At 40.3% G+C, this 17,679-nt stretch overlaps 1 protein-coding gene across 2 annotated transcripts in view; it reads left to right on the forward strand.

The window, feature by feature from the left end:
* DIP2C (disco interacting protein 2 homolog C) overlaps positions 1-17,679 on the forward strand; it is a 472,428-nt gene that overhangs the window by 410,981 nt on the left and 43,768 nt on the right. The window contains exons 31-34 of one of the 2 annotated variants that reach the window (XM_065397990.1): positions 4,860-5,028; positions 7,066-7,236; positions 15,406-15,435; positions 17,159-17,220. In XM_065397990.1, the coding sequence (XP_065254062.1) occupies positions 4,860-5,028; positions 7,066-7,236; positions 15,406-15,435; positions 17,159-17,220 (432 nt within the window). The remainder of the gene's footprint in view (positions 1-4,859; positions 5,029-7,065; positions 7,237-15,405; positions 15,436-17,158; positions 17,221-17,679) is intronic. The other variant, XM_065397991.1, reaches the window with a different exon arrangement.

Here is a 17,679-nt window from a genome sequence, read left to right on the forward strand (position 1 = left end):
CAAAAACTAACCTCTTTTCCCCATCGTAGGTTCTTAGAAGTTATGCTGCCCTGCTTCGCTGTGACGCCCCAGAATGCAATATTCTGTGACGTCAAAGCTATTAAGGAAAGCCCACTGGAGCCAGCCCATTGGTAAGTCTGGAGTATATTGCATGGTTTTGCAAAGTTTGTTTTATTTTATGTCCTAAAGAGTATAAAATAATAACAAAAAGAAACCTTGCAAAGCAGAGCAATACATTCTTAAAAATGGGATTTACCAGCTTCTCTATAAACTGGCTGCATACTCCAGCAGGGTTTCCTTGGGATCTTTGTCACAGAACGATGCATCCTAGGCATGGCAGCAGAGTCATCAGGTCTATGTGAGTTCACTAATCCAAAAGCTCTTCTTTTTAGCTGTTTGTGCTTACTTTTTCATGGGGGAATTCATGATGTGGTTTATTGATTTATTTATTTCATATTTTCCTTTGCAACTCTTGCCTTCCATTCTGAGAAGCTGACTCTACTATTTCGTTTTGCATTGCATTTTTAAATCTCTAAGTTATAATAGTTTTTTAAAAAGCAAACACTTTTCTCCAAATATAAAATCAAAACGAAATCCAATTAAACTACTTTCTGAACTTAAGATATCCCTGTCCTAATGTATAGACCACCATTTATTGGAGTAGAGCTTACTACACTCCATGTTAAGAAGGGTTTAATTTAAAACAGAAACAGAGGATAAAGCAGATATGAAATTTTTCCTGAATTGTGTGTTAGCCAAACTAAGCTAAGCCCTCTAGAATTCTGCTTTAATTATCAAAATACGGACGTGTGTGTGTGTGTGTGTGTGTGTGTGTGTGTGTGTGTGTGTGTGTGTGTGTGTGTGTGTGTGTGTGTGTGTGTGTGTTGATAAACCAAAATGATATAATAGTTAATTTTCTAAAACTGAGACTCTGCTAGTGCAGGTCAGTAACAATGTTTTAGTCCAGTTCTACAGTGCTAGAGATGCACTTCATTGCCATTTGGGTACAGGAATGGATTTAAATTGCAAATCAGGACCATAAGAGCTGTATTTTTCCAGTCCACTAAGACCACATTCAGCGAATACAGCAGAGATGGGCAAACTACGGCGGGACCCTCCTGCCCGGCATCTGAGCTCCTGGCCCGGGAGGCTAGCCCCTGCCCCCACCCTTGCTGTTCCCCCTCCCCCGGAGCCTCGGCTCACTGCACCACCGGTGCAATGCTCTGGGTGGCGGGGCTGCGAGCTCTTGCCTGACCCGGTGCTCTGTGCTGCGTGGTGGCATGGCTGGCTCCCGGTGCTCCAGGGAGCAAGGGGGGTTGTATAGATAGAGGGCAGGTGAGTTTGGCGTGGTGGTCAGGGGGGGTGTGTGTGGATAGGGGGCGAGACAGTCAGAGGGTGGGGAACAGGGGGGTTGAATGGGGGCAGGTGTCCCGGGGGGGGGCAGTCAGGAAAGAGAGGGGGGGTTGGATGGGGCAGCGGGGGGCAGTCAGGGGCAGGGGGTCCGGGGGAGGTCAGGGGACAGGGAGAAGGGGTGGTTGGATGGGGCTGCAGTCCTGGGGAGGCCATCAAGGGATGGGGGATTGGATGGGGCAGGAGTCCCCGGGGGGGGGCGTCAGGGGGCAAGAAGCAGGGGGGGTCGGATAGGGGACGGGGGGGACGGGCCATGCCTAACCGGCCCTCCATACAATTTCGGAAACCCGATGTGGCCCTCAGGCCAAAAAGTTTGCCTGCCCCTGGAATACAATGTGTGCCGTGGAGTTATGATATGAATGTTTGTTTTGGAAGTGCAATGAGAGCTGCTTTCTTCTTGCGCACTTCCTGTCAGCCCTGAATGGGCAACTGGAGTAATTGATCAAGTAACTTCTACAGCAAAAGTGAGATCCTGCAAAGTTTCCTCTTAAACAAATGGATGTAGCTGTGGAGGAAGTGAACAAGAAACAATAGCTTCAAGGGGTGGAATTGCAACTTTCCAAACTGCAGCAGGAGAGGGACCATTTTCATCTACTACATTTTGTGGCCTAACTTGAAGATAAGCATTGGGGTGAAATTCTTACACTAGCCCCAGCCCCTTTATGGTGAATAAAAGGGCTGCAGCATCATAAAGGGGCCCTAAAAGTCCCAGATCAGGAGATAAGGTTGCCAACTTTGTAATATTTAAAAAACACTTCTTCCCCTCGAGGACCTGTCCCTGCCCTGCCTCCTCCTCCCAGGACCCACTCCCCAGTCGCTCCTCTTCCCCCCCTGCCCTGGTTGCTCACTGCTATTCCCCTCTCTCCCCTGCCCGGGTCTGGAGGGACTCGCCTGCAGAACCACTGCTGGGAGCTGCAGCTGCCTGATGTAGGTAGGAGGTGGCCCCGGCTGAGTAGTAGCTGGCGCGGGTGATGACTCGGTGCCTCCCCCGCCTGCAGTAACAGGTCTTTCCGTGTCTGGTCAGTAGATCTGACTGGACACTGTCAGGTCCCCTTTTCGACCGGACTTTCCAGTCAAAAACTGAGCACCTGGCCACCCTATCAAGAGAGGAGGAGAATTCTCCTGGCAATTCTCCTGGCATAACTAAGGAAGACAGCCACAGGCTCAGAGAAGACCAGTGAAGAATTCCCTTTGTGCAGGGCAGCTCTCTCCTCTCTTTGTCTGTCTGTTACACACAAGATAAAGACTGGCCAAAACTTTTGAACTAGAGTGCCTGAAAGCAGGCACTGAAGTAAGTGGGGGGTAGGAGGGGCACCGTTTTCAGTGGTGCTGAACACCCTCAACTCTTTGAGTGCTTGTCCATACATATTCCACTCTTGGTGCACATGCGCTTGGGGTTGGGGGTCTGTTGTCCAGAAGTGTTCTTTGCCCTGAGTGCCTTTGTGCTCCCATACCAAGGGCAAAAGGGGCAGAGCAGACCCATCTACCGCTCCAGTCCTTCTCACCTGCGAGACACAGTTCCTTGGTGTCCATGTCTTGACATATCCTGTTTTCTTATCTGTTGTTGTGAATTGTGTACAGATTAGTGTTAGACAGTAAAGAGTTGCCTGTTGGCAATTTTTTTTATAGTTCTTAATGGTTTCGGGAAGTTTTTACCTTCCATATTATGTCTTTTTTCCTCACTCGGATCTATTTCCCAACACCACAGCTTAGTGGTGTCCCATCACAAGTCACCCAGCTTCAAGTATTGCCCCATCTGCGAGGCAGCAATTTTGATTAATGATGGGCCCACCAAATGCTTTGTTTTGTCTTGGGAAAGCTCATATACTCAGGAAATGTTCGGTGTATAAGTCCTTAAAGGCGAGGGAGACATGCTAGATTGTTTGATTGCTCTATGTGTCTAGCTTCTGATCTGGAAAGGGCAGACCCCACTGGAAAAGTTCCATTGCAGTCCAGAAGTATCTCTGTGAATTCTGGATCCAGTAGCTTCTGGGTTCCATCTTTGACAGTCATTTCAGTTTCAGACTCTGGTAGGACTGTTAAAATTAAATCCACAAAAGATCAACACTCCTCTGGGAAAGCCAGGGACAGATCCCTGATGGGCATTTCCACTAAGAGGTCCAACTCACTTCAACACTACCATTTTAAGAAGACCCCTTGTCACAAATCAGGTACCCTGGGAGCTCTGAGGGAGCACAGTACCAGGGCTTTGGTACTATCCTGGGATGCCAAACTACTAGCGGTTATTTCAGCACCAGCTCTTATGCTACCAGCCTTATTGGCACTGGTTTCCTTGATGCTTCTCACTTCAGCACAGAATTTGTCAGTACTGGGCATGTTGACACCGGCAACCTTGGTGCTCTCTGCTCTCACATGGAATTTATATCTTACCCCCTCTTGGTACTGGGAAAGTTTGTGGTACTGAAGGATTTTCAAGTTTCAGAGGAGCTAGAATCTCCTCTGGTCTCCAAAGAGCTAAACATGCCTTCCAGCACCAGTGCTCTCCCCCTTATCAGCATTGAGTAACTCCTAGAGCTGACTGCCTCTAAACTTACCCTTTGTGAGAACCTTTCAGATTTTCGTCTTCTATTGTATTCTGTTGTGACATGTCAAAGGTGAAAGATGCACAAATCACAGATTAAGATGTGTGAGGAAAAATTGTAAAATTGATGGGGAAATCTGCCTGTCTGATAGTCACAGGGCACACAGCACAGGAGAGAACGGTCAATAGAGGAAACACTTCTGAGGAAGAAGTTGTCAGTGATGATACTGCAACAATTAGTGCTGCACCTTTGGCATAAGTTTCTGTTTTAGGGACATTTCCAAGTGTCTTCATCTCAGTATAGCTGGGGAGCCAATATACAATATTGTATATACAATAAATAGAGCTATGGCATTTCATTTTTAAAAGTTCATAACATTTTATGGAGAAAATTTTAAAGGCATAATTTACTTTTTATTTGGGGCCTGATCCTGGCCCTTTGAAAATGATGGCAAAGCTCCTGTTTATTTCCATGGGAGTGGGGTCAGTTCCTTGGTGAGTAGAAGGTACTGTATTTTCTGTTCAAGTAATGTTTAAATGGTAATAACCAACCATAAACCTTTATCAGCCGGTGCGTATTTTACATGCTACTAACCCAGGTAGCTGTGTGCTCTTCCATGCATTTCTAGCAGTAAGGGCCACCTGTATTTTGTAGGTTTTAGTAATTTAGGACTAGGTTCTGCCTACATTTCCACTGACTTCACTTGTATTATATGGGTGCAACAAAGGGCAGAATTTAGCCCTTAACATAAAGCTGTGACAACTGTGCAGTGTTAGTGAGATGTAAACATGTTGTGCCTAATACTTGATGTTAAAGTTTACACTTAAGTGAGAATACCCTTTTTAGTTTGCGATCATCTCATCTACAGAATTCTAGTCTGTGTTAACAAATCTTATATTTTTGCAGCGTTTATTCAGGACACCAGTCTATTCTGATTCCTCCCTCAGAATTGGAGACCAATCCTGCTCTATGGCTTCTAGCTGTGAGTCAGTACAAAGTGAGAGACACTTTTTGTTCCTATTCAGTCATGGAGCTTTGTACCAAGGGACTCGGTTCACAAACAGAATCACTGAAGGTGAGGAATTCCATTTTTCTTCATAGTGTGACATTTCATTTGTATAGCGGTTAGGAATGTTCTCTGCTCAATAAGCGTGTGTTAAATCCATCCATTGAGGAGAAGTTAATCAGAGGGTAAGGAAATCTTCAATACAGCCAGTATAATTCCTTGCCAAAGGCTGTATATTAGCTTTTGCCACCAGCTGCTCCCTAGCCCTTTTCCAGATTGTGAGGTTCCTAGATAAGTTTATTCCTTGAGGCTTTCCAAATCTTTAAGATTTGTGTTTATTGTACAGCCCAAATATGTCGCCGGTTGCTAGGGTTGTAAAAGTCAGAACTGTGTGTATTAGCCAACTTGCATATTGTATGTATAACTTACTCTAATAAATATGTTAAATATTTGTTTGGTTTTGACACATTAGAGCACTCAGAAATGCTCTAATCTTTTTCAACTTGGGGTCTGGGATATACTGATGCTTTTGTTATGAACCTGATAAATGTTTTGCTATGCATTCTGTAGCCAGTTCTCTAACTAACTGTAACTGCTTTTAAAAGATCTATTTTTTTCTCTTCAGTTGCAAAAGGGTTTAACTTATCAGATGTCAGTAACTGCCTTCATTTACTGACAGCTATATATCTTTTTCAGAATTAAAGTAATTTAGGAAGGTGTAAATGTGAAGCAGAGGAGCTTGGAACCAGACAGTGTTTTTGTGCTTAAATATTTTCTTCCTTCCATCTCCAATTTTTTTTCCCCATTAGACCTTATCCTTATCCTATAGATGCATCTTATAGTGATTCAGGCTTACAGCTTGCCTAGAACAGTTCCCACCTTTTAGTAGAAACCCAAGCCCAAATGGATTGACAAATAGGTGCCCCTACCATGTCGTCTTCCAAATGTGTTCTGACACACTTGCTGTTGTCTCGCCTTCTTTCTGTTCACTTTTTTCTCCCTTCCCCCCCCCCCTTTTGTCTGTTTTCTGGTTTTTTTCTTGTTTCTCTTTACATTATTTTTTTACAGTTTGTTCTTTCACATATTTTTTGTGACTCTTCTTCCCTGCTGCTCCCCTTTGTCCAACATCTGGAAGCTGAAATCTCACTCTCATGCTGATGGGAGAGCTGCCATTGGTACGACCCATGGCTAAGCTGAGTGCCATGAGAGCAGAGAAAGAAGCTCAGGAGGGTGGGCTGGTGCCTGAGTCAACAGCCCTGTATGTTAAGGCCCCTACAGGAACTGGGAGGTAGAAAATAGGTGGCTTTCAAGGAGCAACCTGCTGTGTATGATATTGGCAGACCCAGTAACCTCTTTGGATTGTGTCTTCATGTATCTAGGGAACACATTGATTCATTCCTCTGTCCTATTTTCCTCACTCCAACTATTCTAGCACCCGTTGCCCCTACCCTAGATTGGGAAATGCTGCACTATATAAAGTCTAAGCAGTATCAGCCACTATAACAGAGACTTATTTTGGTTGATTTGTTTACATTGCTCTTAAATTTCTTCCAATTTCAATAAATTATAACAAATGCAGAAATTTGTATATGTAAAACTTGTAACATTTCTAATATCAGTGTTTTTATAGCCTCTCACATGCAACTAGCTGTGAAATGTCAGACCTTCCTTTAATGATTCAGAATTCCCATTATTCTGTTGAAACCCTGTTAGGTAGAGCTCAGGGTGTGTACACTGTCTCCCCTCCCTTGTGTCTTTAATAATTCTCCAGTCAGTTTTTTCCTAGGACAGTTAACTCTTCCAGTTCACTGGTCATTGCAGTCCTGAGCTGTTACTTGATACTAGCATATTTTCCCTCTAGAACTTTTTTGTGATCCATTTCCTTCTAAATGCTAGGGAAGAAATTCCAAGCAAGTAGATCTGTTCTATATAAGCCATAAATATGTCAGTTGGCCATCTAGCTTCCATGAAAGTCTGGAATCGGAGTATTATAATCCTATATTCTTGTGTTCATGTTTTGTTTCACAATTTGTTTAACACATGTTTTGATGCACAGTTTCAAAATTAATTAAATGTAGCTTTCACTACATTATAACTTCTTCCTAGGGAAGGGGACTGGACCTCTCACGTGTACGGACATGTGTCGTCGTGGCAGAAGAACGGCCCCGAATAGCTCTCACTCAGTCATTTTCAAAATTATTTAAAGACCTGGGTCTCCATCCACGGGCTGTTAGCACATCGTTTGGCTGTAGAGTTAACCTGGCTATATGTTTGCAGGTAAGACTTTCCATGCCTTAAATTTGTACAACTGCTAGTACTAAGAAAATGGTTATCAATGAGCAATTTTCTTGTCAAGCATGGGAGGTTTCATCATGTTTCATGTTGGTCGATTGCTTAGTTGTTCTTTAAGCATATTGAGCAAATCCATCTGTTACTTAATGTTCTCCTTTCATATGCAAGTAATACACTTCTGCATTTGTCAATGAACACTGTTCATCCTTCACAATACATTCATAGCATTTATTCTGCCCCAGATGTGCTGTAATTCAGTAAAGTGTATCAGAATGATACAACTTGTACTCTCAATACTCTAAAACAAAACTAGTTGGAATTTATTCATGTAGTGCATATCCCTGCTTCCAAGTGCTTTCTTTATGTACTTTAAAACAAAGTAGCTTCCTGCTTTGTGTAGAATAGTTACTTACTTTAATCAGATAAATAATTTCTGCATACAATATATAGGTCGCACAGTGAAAAACTAATCTTTCCGACTCAGCTGTCACCATATGAGGCGTTTGTGTATTTCCAATTTGACCCATTCATCAGATGAGTCTCCACGGAGAACCTGGGATTTATCTTGCATTCTCTGCTTCAGGCATTCAGCTTTGTTGATTAATAGATTTAAAGGACAGAAAGGAACACTGTCATCATCTAGGCTAGGTCTACACTGCCCGCCTGAATCGGCAGGTAGAAATCGATCTCTCGGGGATCGAATTATCGCGTCTCGTTGGGACGCGACAATCGATCCCCGAATCGACGCTCTTACTCCACCAGCGGAGGTGGGAGTAAGCGCCGTCGACTGGGAGCTGCGGAGGTCGATTTTGCCGCCGTCCTCACAGCGGGGTAAGTCGGCTCCGATACGTCGAATTCAGCTACGCTATTCGCGTAGCTGAATTTGCGTATCTTAAATCGACCCCCCGCGTAGTGAAGACCTGCCCTCAGTCTGACTTCCTTTATAACACAGATCTTAGATCTTCACCTGTTGATTCCTGTATCCAGCCCAATAACTTGTGCTTTAGTACAACCACATCTTTTTAGACAGACATCCAATTTTGATTTAAAGAGTCCAAGTAATGGAGAATTTACCATACTCCTTAATAACATGTTCTAGTATTTAATTATCCTTAGTGTTACGGCACAATTTTTCTATTTTATTTTTTATTTCCAGTTTGAATTTGTCTAGCTTCAAATTCAGCGATTGGATCGTGTTATGCTTTTGTATGCTAGAGTAAAGAGCCTTCTACTATCAGATCTTTTCCACGTTAGGTATTTAAACTTACCAAGCCAGCTCCTAACCCTTCTCTTTGATGAGCTAAATAGATGGAGCTCCTTAAGTCTCCTGCTGTAAGGCATGTTTTCTAGTCCACCTCTCATGCTTATGGCTCTTCCTTGAACCCTTTCCATTTTTCAATATTCCTTCCAAGTCTGGATAACAGAGCTGGACACCAGCAGCATCTCACCAGTGCCATATATAGAGTAATATAACCTTCTACTCCACTAGTTCAAGGATCACGTTAGGCCTATTGGGAGTTGGCTATCGGCCATGTCCACTTAGTCTTTTTCAGGGTTACTGTTTGCAGCCTTCAGTCCCCCAGTCTGTAAGTATAACCCACATGCATCCAGCAAAGGCTATTGTACCTTTTTAGCTCTTGTACCTACCACTGCTCCATGTTGGGGATCTCTTCATGGATAGTAGCAAAAGCCTTGCTCAAATATGGAAGCCAAAGACACATCTGAGCAGAAGTACTGCAAATAATGCACTTGCCTCCCTCTTCTGCTACTCATTATTTTTATAGCACTTTGTTTTACAAGCAAGGCCATCTAAAAACGCTTCACAAGTATAGGTGATCAGCCCAGCACAGACCACTGCTTCTGTGCCTTATCCCCAACTTTGCCCCGGCCTGTTGCGGGGAACTGAATAATCAAGGCTTTCATCAGACCTTGGTCTAAAATGACCTCACTACTGCAACATGTCAACAGAAAATGAATACAGGAGTTGAGCCACTTCCCTACCTCTCATGTAACCTAATATCCCTTCAGCCCAGAGTTAAATTAGATGGTGATTTTAATGATCACTATTGAATATATGGCAAAGCTATCGTCAGCTGAGTAAGATGAAAAGTCATTCTTTGTTCTGGAGGTAGCCCTCTTCTAATTCAGCATTCTCTAATTACTGTCATAAATAGTCTCCCGGCATGTAAAAGTTCAAGCAAATCCCTTGCACTCCTAAAAGCAATACACTGTACCTGAATCCTTTTAGAATGAATGTCCCTTCTGCTTAATACATGTAAGATCTTGGACTCAAACAGTAGTTGTGTTTAGAAACGTTCGTGTTAATGTTGTGAACTCAGACATCTGCATGACCTATTTCACTTAATAAATATTGACTTAAGTTTCTAGACTTTGGGACCTTTCCAGTTGAAGGAGTTCTGTATCCTTGCGGAGAAATTGTTTCTTGCTTTCTCGCAAGTACCTGTAACTGTAAGGGAGATAGAAAAACCTAATGAAACAAGTAATCAAAATTTTCATTTAAAAAACAACAACAACTTCATCCTGGGAAACTCACATCAAAGAGATCCTCAGACTGCTTTCTTTTGGAGAGCTGATAGTTCCATTTAACAAATAGGGCTTAGTTTACCCCCTCGCCATGAATACATCCAAACTTTAAAAGCTGCATGTCAGGGAATATATAGGTACTATAGATACCTACTGTGCAGGTAGATCCAGAACACTTCCTTTCCCATAAAAAGTAACCTAGGAATTCCCTAGTCAAGAAAACAAAGGAGAATCAGATGAACTAGCCACTTAGTAACAACAGTCTGCTGGTTATGCTTCCTACATCGCTTTCGACTTTGAAATGGCTGCAGGATTTCCTTTTGTGTGGGAGGAGGTGGGGGTGGGAGACATAGCTCAGGGAAATTATAGCATTGCTGTCATGGCTGACTGCTTTAAGTGTCCACTAAAACTTCTCAAATACATGAGGTTAGTGGCCCTTCAGTCCCTGAAGCTCCATCCCTGAGACTGTCTTTCGAAGCTTTGCTTGAATTCACTCTGTGCTCTGATGCATATGAGAACAGGCCATAGAGGGCATTGTAGAAAACAAGGACAAGCTTCCCTTTGTAAGCTGGGAGGCTTCACTTGCCACTAATGGAGATCTTCCTTTCAGGCTTGCACCAGTCCCCAGGGAGTTTGACATCATGCTGTTGGTGGCTGCCTCACTTGGTATACAAGGCACTTCAGTAAGATCATACTGGCACTAAAAGCAGCAAATGAGTTGGGAGAACACTGAGCAGTTCTATAGTTTAGGCCTTCAGTCAAACTCAAAAATATCATTGAACCTAATGTGTATGGAAGCCCAGATTAACCCAGAGAAATGGTAGGCATATCCCATCACTTGAGAACCAGATCAATACTGAATTTTATTTGGGGTACTTTTTTAACTTGAACATGTATGTATGTTGGCTTCCTGACCGAAACTCAGCCCTTGGGAGTTCTGTGAATGCACAAAATTATAGAACAGTTCTTGAGACGGGATCACCCCTCAAGTGAATATTTGTAAACGATTTTGACTGCAGATTTAAGCTGTGTGCAGCACAAAATAAGAGACAAGCCCAGCCCATTAACATCCAGGAGAGAACTGATGTGGCTACTCAGGTTGGCAGAGATCTTTGGGTGTGCTTGAATAGCTTAACAGCAGGCACCTCAATCCATAGGAGGAATTAAAAGTATGTACATGATTTTTTTTTAAATAGCTTTGAGTAGAAAACTGCTTAGTCGCTGTTTTGAAGTAGTCTACGCTTGTAACATTGCTCTGTAAATCACTCTTATGGGCAGAATGGCTCTTAAAGCATTTAAGCAAGGAAGATGTCAAGTGTGTTTTGAAGTAATAGTGGAGCCTTTATTTATAAAAGTAACTGCAATATATGGCCTTTCAATAGAAAATGTAATAATGCCAAAATCCTCTGGAATATTTGGCAGGGTTGCTTCCTTTAAAGCGGCTGGTACTGTCGATCATCAAAGACTGGATTCTGGGAAAGGTGGACTACTGTTCTGATTCAGTATAGCAGTTCCAATGACTTGTAGTATGCAGGTGTCTTGACTGAAGAGAGTATTCTGTTTCCGGATGGCAGGTTGAAGAGCAGGAAGGGTCTTAATCCTTTCTCAGCAAAGTTCTTTAAATTAGCATCTCTTCAGCATATTCAGGAAGTGGTCCTTGTTTGCTGGGGTCTTAATGCTGTGCTTCAGAAAAATGCTTTTGTACGTTTCTGAGCCAGTGGGATCTGTCTTTGTATTTATTCTTACAATTGGTGTAATCCTCCCTCCTACCTTGTAATCATTATATGAAAGAAGATGGAGGAATTATTGACATCTATCAATATATAGTCATTGAAACCTTACTTTCCATAAGGCTGGTCATCAAACCCATTTGAGGTCCCTCCTAAAATTTGCACCTAGGTGTTATCTTTGTCAAGAGGTGTTAGTGCTCACCATTTGCCACTTCTCCAGAGAGAGGCCTATCCTGATTGTCTTCAGAGTGAGTTACCTTTTTATTTGACTTGGATTCAATCTCTTATTCCTCTTTTACTTTAATTCCATCAATAGAAGATCCTATAGATTGATTATTCCAAAGGGTCTCATTAGAGGGTCTTCAGGGGCTGAGCATATCCTATGTTTATGTTCATATAGGGAATGCACAGTGTGTGTGCTTTTGCTAGAAGTCACTGAGTGAATAACACACGTATTCTGGAAGCAGTCTTCAGCAACAGGGCAATTCTGTTCTGTAAATAGTTCTACGTTGTTCATCTAGTTATCTTGGAATTGCTAGTTTCTTTAATTTTTCCTCTTTTCAGACTAGTGACAAATGAAGGACACAAGCATTTTACCTAAAAAGTGCTCTGATTTTTTGAACAAGCTCCTTCTATTTTTTCCTTTCAAGTGAGGTGGTATGTAAAGAAGAAATAGCGAATGTTGGAGCATGTTTATCAATCTTATTTTATGAATATATACTTGGAAAAGGCAGGCATCCTAATAATCCCCTTGATACAAAACAGTTTTATACTAATAAACTAATGGTAATCTTAGTATTGCACCGTATGGAATATTATGGGACTAATACACTGACGCTGAATATATTCCTTCTGGCTAATTTTAGACAGAATTACCGTATGTCACTAAGGGCAAGATTTGTAAAGGTGTTGAGGCACCTACAGATACAGATAGGTATTTTTGAAAATTGTAGGCACCTAAATGCCTTTACAAATCTAGCACCTTATTACTAAAAGTCAGATAGGTATTTGGTAAAGGTATTTCTGAGATAAGTAGATTGGATATAGCATATTTTACTTCTCATGTACAATTTCCTTAGTATTCTCTAAAGAAATAGAAAAGTAGGGATGAGCTATTACCAAGGCAGAGATGCTCCTCCAGAATTTTTAGCTTTGTAAGTTAGCTTTAATTTAAATACTTGGAATTTATTTATTAAGTTTTTAGTGGGGGGAGAAGGAGTGGCACAAAAAGGCATTGAAGTTCAAATTACAACTCCCATGCTTAATTATCCTTGAGATAAAATCTTTTTTCCAGAGAATCACTTTGTTATTAACCTCCACTGGAGAAGAAAATGCCTTCAGCCACATTTGCTCCTTTGAAAGAAAATGATCAAGTACATTTTTGTTGCACTATAATTAGAAAAGTTACTCGACTCTTCATTTAGTTTTTTTTAGTTGAGGAAAACTGTGTATTGATGCTTCACTCCAGTTAACACCTACATATTAATTGCTTTGACTGAGAATTCTATTAGTAAAATATTTTAGGAGACAATGCTTGTTTGTATCTTTTTCTTTAGTAAAAGATCACACTTTTGAGGATCTCCTACACCAGGAATAATGTGGGGTTGCTTTTAGAGAACTAGAACTGCTCTGATAGAGGACTATTCATTTTTTATGTATATTTCTTCAAATGGTAGTAAATTCTTGGCATGTATGATTTTGTACTTGCATATGTAGTACAAATCCTTCAGATAGTGTTGCCAACTCTCGAGATTTTCTGGTGAGTCATGATATAGAGTGACTTTCTTAAATCGCCATCTGCTGCAATTATGTTAGGCTACGTCTATATTAGTGAGCCAATGTCAGTATAGGAAGTTTTCTGTTGGGGTAGAAACACATGACAACACATCCCCAAATGACATTAGCTATGTCAAAGAAGCCCTCTTCTGTTGATATAGCTGCATCTACACTGGAAGGTTTGTTTGCTTAGCTATGTTGGTCAGACGTGTGGTATTGTCATACCCCTAACCAACATAGCTATGGCGGTATAACTTTTCAACATAAACCAAGACTTACTTGAGATTCTCAGATATTCATGAAAAAGTAAATTTTTAAGTCTCATGGTTCCAGAGCAGCCTGAAAATGTGTAAAGGCGCCCACACCAGAAGGCAAATTAAAAGAACCCAACACTTATCTTTTGAAAATCTCATGATTTTTTTGTTGCCTAATTCATGACTTTTAAACACTTGTGGTTGGCAATATTGTACATACACAATTGTCCCTGACTTCAATAGAAGTTAGGCACATACGTCTCAGAGGGAAAGATTTATCCCTACATGAGTGGGTTTTTTTCTTCTTCTAAACATCAGACACAAGAAAGGATATGCTTGCTGGCTTTGTATTACCACTATAAAGAAGAATCTATAAAATATATCTTGTTGTTTCTAATCAAGAGTTAAAGTTTCACACTAAGTGAATTTGTATACACAGGGTTAATGTTTCAGCCAGATCTCAACCCACCCTCTAATTCAATGGGCACAGTGGGTGGGTAGCAAAGTCATCTAACTACCAGATTTACATGCGTCCACAGAATTAGAGGACAGTGTTGAAAATTAAATGTTGTCCATTGAGCTCATATTGAAAAACCTTATGAGGGCAGTTTAGGGTATTTTTAAAAGTCAACTCTGCAATTGGAGTGTTACATTTTTGCATTGGTATATACGTTTGGTCATGGACTTACTGCGCTTAAGCTGGTCTCATGCTTAGTTGCAGTTTTATAGTATATGGTGAAACTTGCACATCATTATCTATATGGCTATTCTCAGGCAGCAATGTAATAGGCAAACATGTCCTATTTAAAATTGCTCCCTCTTCCCCATCATTCAAAATATACCAATTTTTAGCTGTTGCTATGGCAATTTCCTATAGGCTAAGGAGTTGACAGTCTAGTTCTGTGGGCACCAGTGCACCTGGAATTGTCTAACTTCACCGATCATAGGCCAAGTCCCATGCTGCCCTTCGGAGTTTAGGTTTTCCACATGCCAGCACAGTGAGTGGTTGCTACATCACCAGAGTGTCTGAAACAACAGGCTTAGTAACAGAGGAATAATCATCACTGTATTTTTTATTGTTACTTCACTGTAATGTTGAATCTTGATGTTGAACTATTTGCTTTTTATTAGTATTTACTTTTACTGCTTCACACCCTGCATTCCAGGGTTTGTGGACAAAGAATGAAGGAGTTTTGTAGTACCGAGTTACATAATTAGTTTTGAACATGTAGAAATCAGACTATACAAGAAGACTTGATTTTATTCTACCCTATGAGCAGGTTAATCTGTGTGAAAAATGTGTAAGTATCCTTTTTTCCTCCATTGCCAACTAATTTTGCCAAAAACAAAACAAAACCCAGAGATACTTACTGCTTTTAGGGGGGAAAAATAATCACTAACAACCTTTATTTGTTAGAGTAATGGCAAACTTGGAGCCCCTGTTTCAATGTATGTGCATTAAAATAGCGAGTCTATAATATTTACTTACACTTTCAAATGAAAGATAGCGTGCTTAACCTAAATTGTCTACTAACATTGTCTGTAGTGTCCTAAAATCACTTAAGTCTGTTTGTCTAAGGTTAACAGTCTGTTGCTGTCTCTTCTGTTGCTCTACTAAAATATCGACACCTCATTTTTTTACTTTTTTTTTAAACCTTTAATGGTAAAATAGTTAATTTGTAAGATTCCTGTATTTGACATTGTTTTTCTTTTTATTTTACTCCCCGCTTTTTGCATTTCCTCTCTTTTTTTTCCCCTCCCACCCTTCATTCCCATATGTCGTTATTATTTTTGTCTTGTGTTACTTTCTTTCCTTCTCTCCCTCATCCCTGCTATTCCTGCTGCTATAGCCTCACAGGCTGGGGAAGCTGGCCGAGCAGGTAGGGGATTTTCACGTTCCCTAAATACCCACCTATCAGCTTCCAACAGTGGGACAGACTAGAAATTGAGTCTGGAGATTTGAGGATTATCAGATTCTTTGTGTGTGATTATGAACAAGTCCAGTACAGTTCTGTCTGGATGCAGGATTCATGAAAAGTTAGCTGGCTATAGTTACTATTTCATTCACACTGAAAATAACTATTGCCATGATGGTTGTTTTTAATTTTCTAACTAACCAGTTTCCATTATTTTACAAATTGGTTACATTCTATTTTTTTTTTTTTTTTAAATTAAGGGTAACAGTTTTTTTAGGTTTTTTTTCCACATTCATCTATACTTGAACTAAGCTCTCCACTCAGCACTAGTCTGTTACACTGCTGAGTTTATCAGTAGATGGAAAATCACATCTTTAATGGCTAGCTAGGATGTTGTATCTTGTATTTTGTATTATTACAAGCTAAAGAGGCTAACGTGCATGTGCAGCGCTGTTTCTCTTTGACTATCTTGGTGGTGGGTTACTGATCAGTGTCTGTATTGTAAATATTAATTGTTAGTAATGTCTTTTCTCCTTTTGGTATGGAAATTGTTTACCTGTAGAACATCATCACAGTTTTCAGTGCTGAACAAATTGTGGAACTACCAGTAAGCATTGCAGTAGAAACTTAAAATAGCAAATTGGTTTTAATTCTCTTGGCTCTAAATATGTCCATTTCTAAGAATTACATTGTATTGTATATCTTAAAGTGGCTAGAGGACACTGTGGTTTGATGGTCTGTAATATTCCTTGAAAACCTAAGTAACTGATACAGGAGGTCCTGTAACTATTATTTGGTGTTCAAAACAATAAGCTGCTTAGAACAGAATTTCCAAAATTCCATTATTCCAAAACAAAGTTGTGTAGTTGTTCTAGCTTTCTACCTGGCTGTGGAGTGGAGTATGTAGCAAAGAAAAGATCACTAGAAATAGGAAATTCAGATTATACATGGTGATGAGTTTAAGCACTTGGATAAGGGAAAAATCATTGCAGAGTATAAAACCACTGTAAAAACAGTCTGCTGTTACCAGAGTAACTGAATATTATGACACCAAATGGGTAGTAAAAATATAAAGTGGAAAGCTGATAAGGAACAGAATAATTGCTTATAGATCTTCAATCCATATCAGTTCATGTCATGTGTGCTACCTTTTAATATCTTTAGCTTTAAATATATGCTCTGTTGCATGTGTGGAAGATTCTTAGCAAATCATGTTTCACATTCCTGACCACGTGCTTTTACCATTAAACTGTGTCTCCGCAGCAATTTCAGCATTCCTTTATATGACAAAACATTGAATATATTTTTGTACGTATCAATGTGCTGAATAGTCAACCTTTTAGAAGCAAAAAAGCTTATGTTGACATTTAATTAGTACAATTATTTGAAGTTCTCACAAGCCGCAAGGCAACAGTTATCCTGGGGTAGGTATATTTGGAGGTTATTATATTATTGTTATAATAGTATAATTATTATATAATATATAAGATTTTATAATCTAGTTTTAGTTTGGTTTTATTAGCACCTTAAATAAATGTTATTTGATTAGCCTAACTAATAAACAATTTTTTCCACTCCTAAACCGTAAAATTACTTTTACAGTTATTCCAATTAGAATATGTTGTATTTCATATAATTATAAATTCATATGAACTAAATTCTAACTAGAATATGTTACATTTCACAGGGAACATCCGGACCAGATCCGACCACTGTGTATGTTGATATGAGGGCACTGAGACATGACAGGTATGAACCCCATTTTTCTTGGTTTCACAATATGCAGATTGGACAGATTTGCAAGTGCATAGCAGGAACAGTTTTACAATACAGTTGTCAAACCGTGAAAGTGGTACTAACCCTCAGATTCTTACTGATTTCCACCAGCCACCTAAAATAGAAATGACTGAATTAACAAAATGCTGGTATAATTGCAGGCTTCCGAGATATTGTGGACAGCATGTTGACACACTTAATGCTGTATACTTCTCTACTTCTTTCATTTTGTTCAAGGTCACGCTGGTAATCTAACTCTTTCTAATAGGGTGCTGCTTATTTTGTTTTGTTTCACTCCCATCAGGCCTGATTCACTTTACACCAGGCCATTTTAACCGAGCTGAGGGTTGCTAGCTAGTTGGATAACAATTTATTGTATGAACTTTAATGCTTTTACTCAGATCAGTAGTATGAGATGTACCTTTATACTAG

This window comes from Emys orbicularis, chromosome 2 (assembly GCF_028017835.1).
Source record: "Emys orbicularis isolate rEmyOrb1 chromosome 2, rEmyOrb1.hap1, whole genome shotgun sequence".
Classification (NCBI taxonomy): Eukaryota; Metazoa; Chordata; order Testudines; family Emydidae; genus Emys; species Emys orbicularis.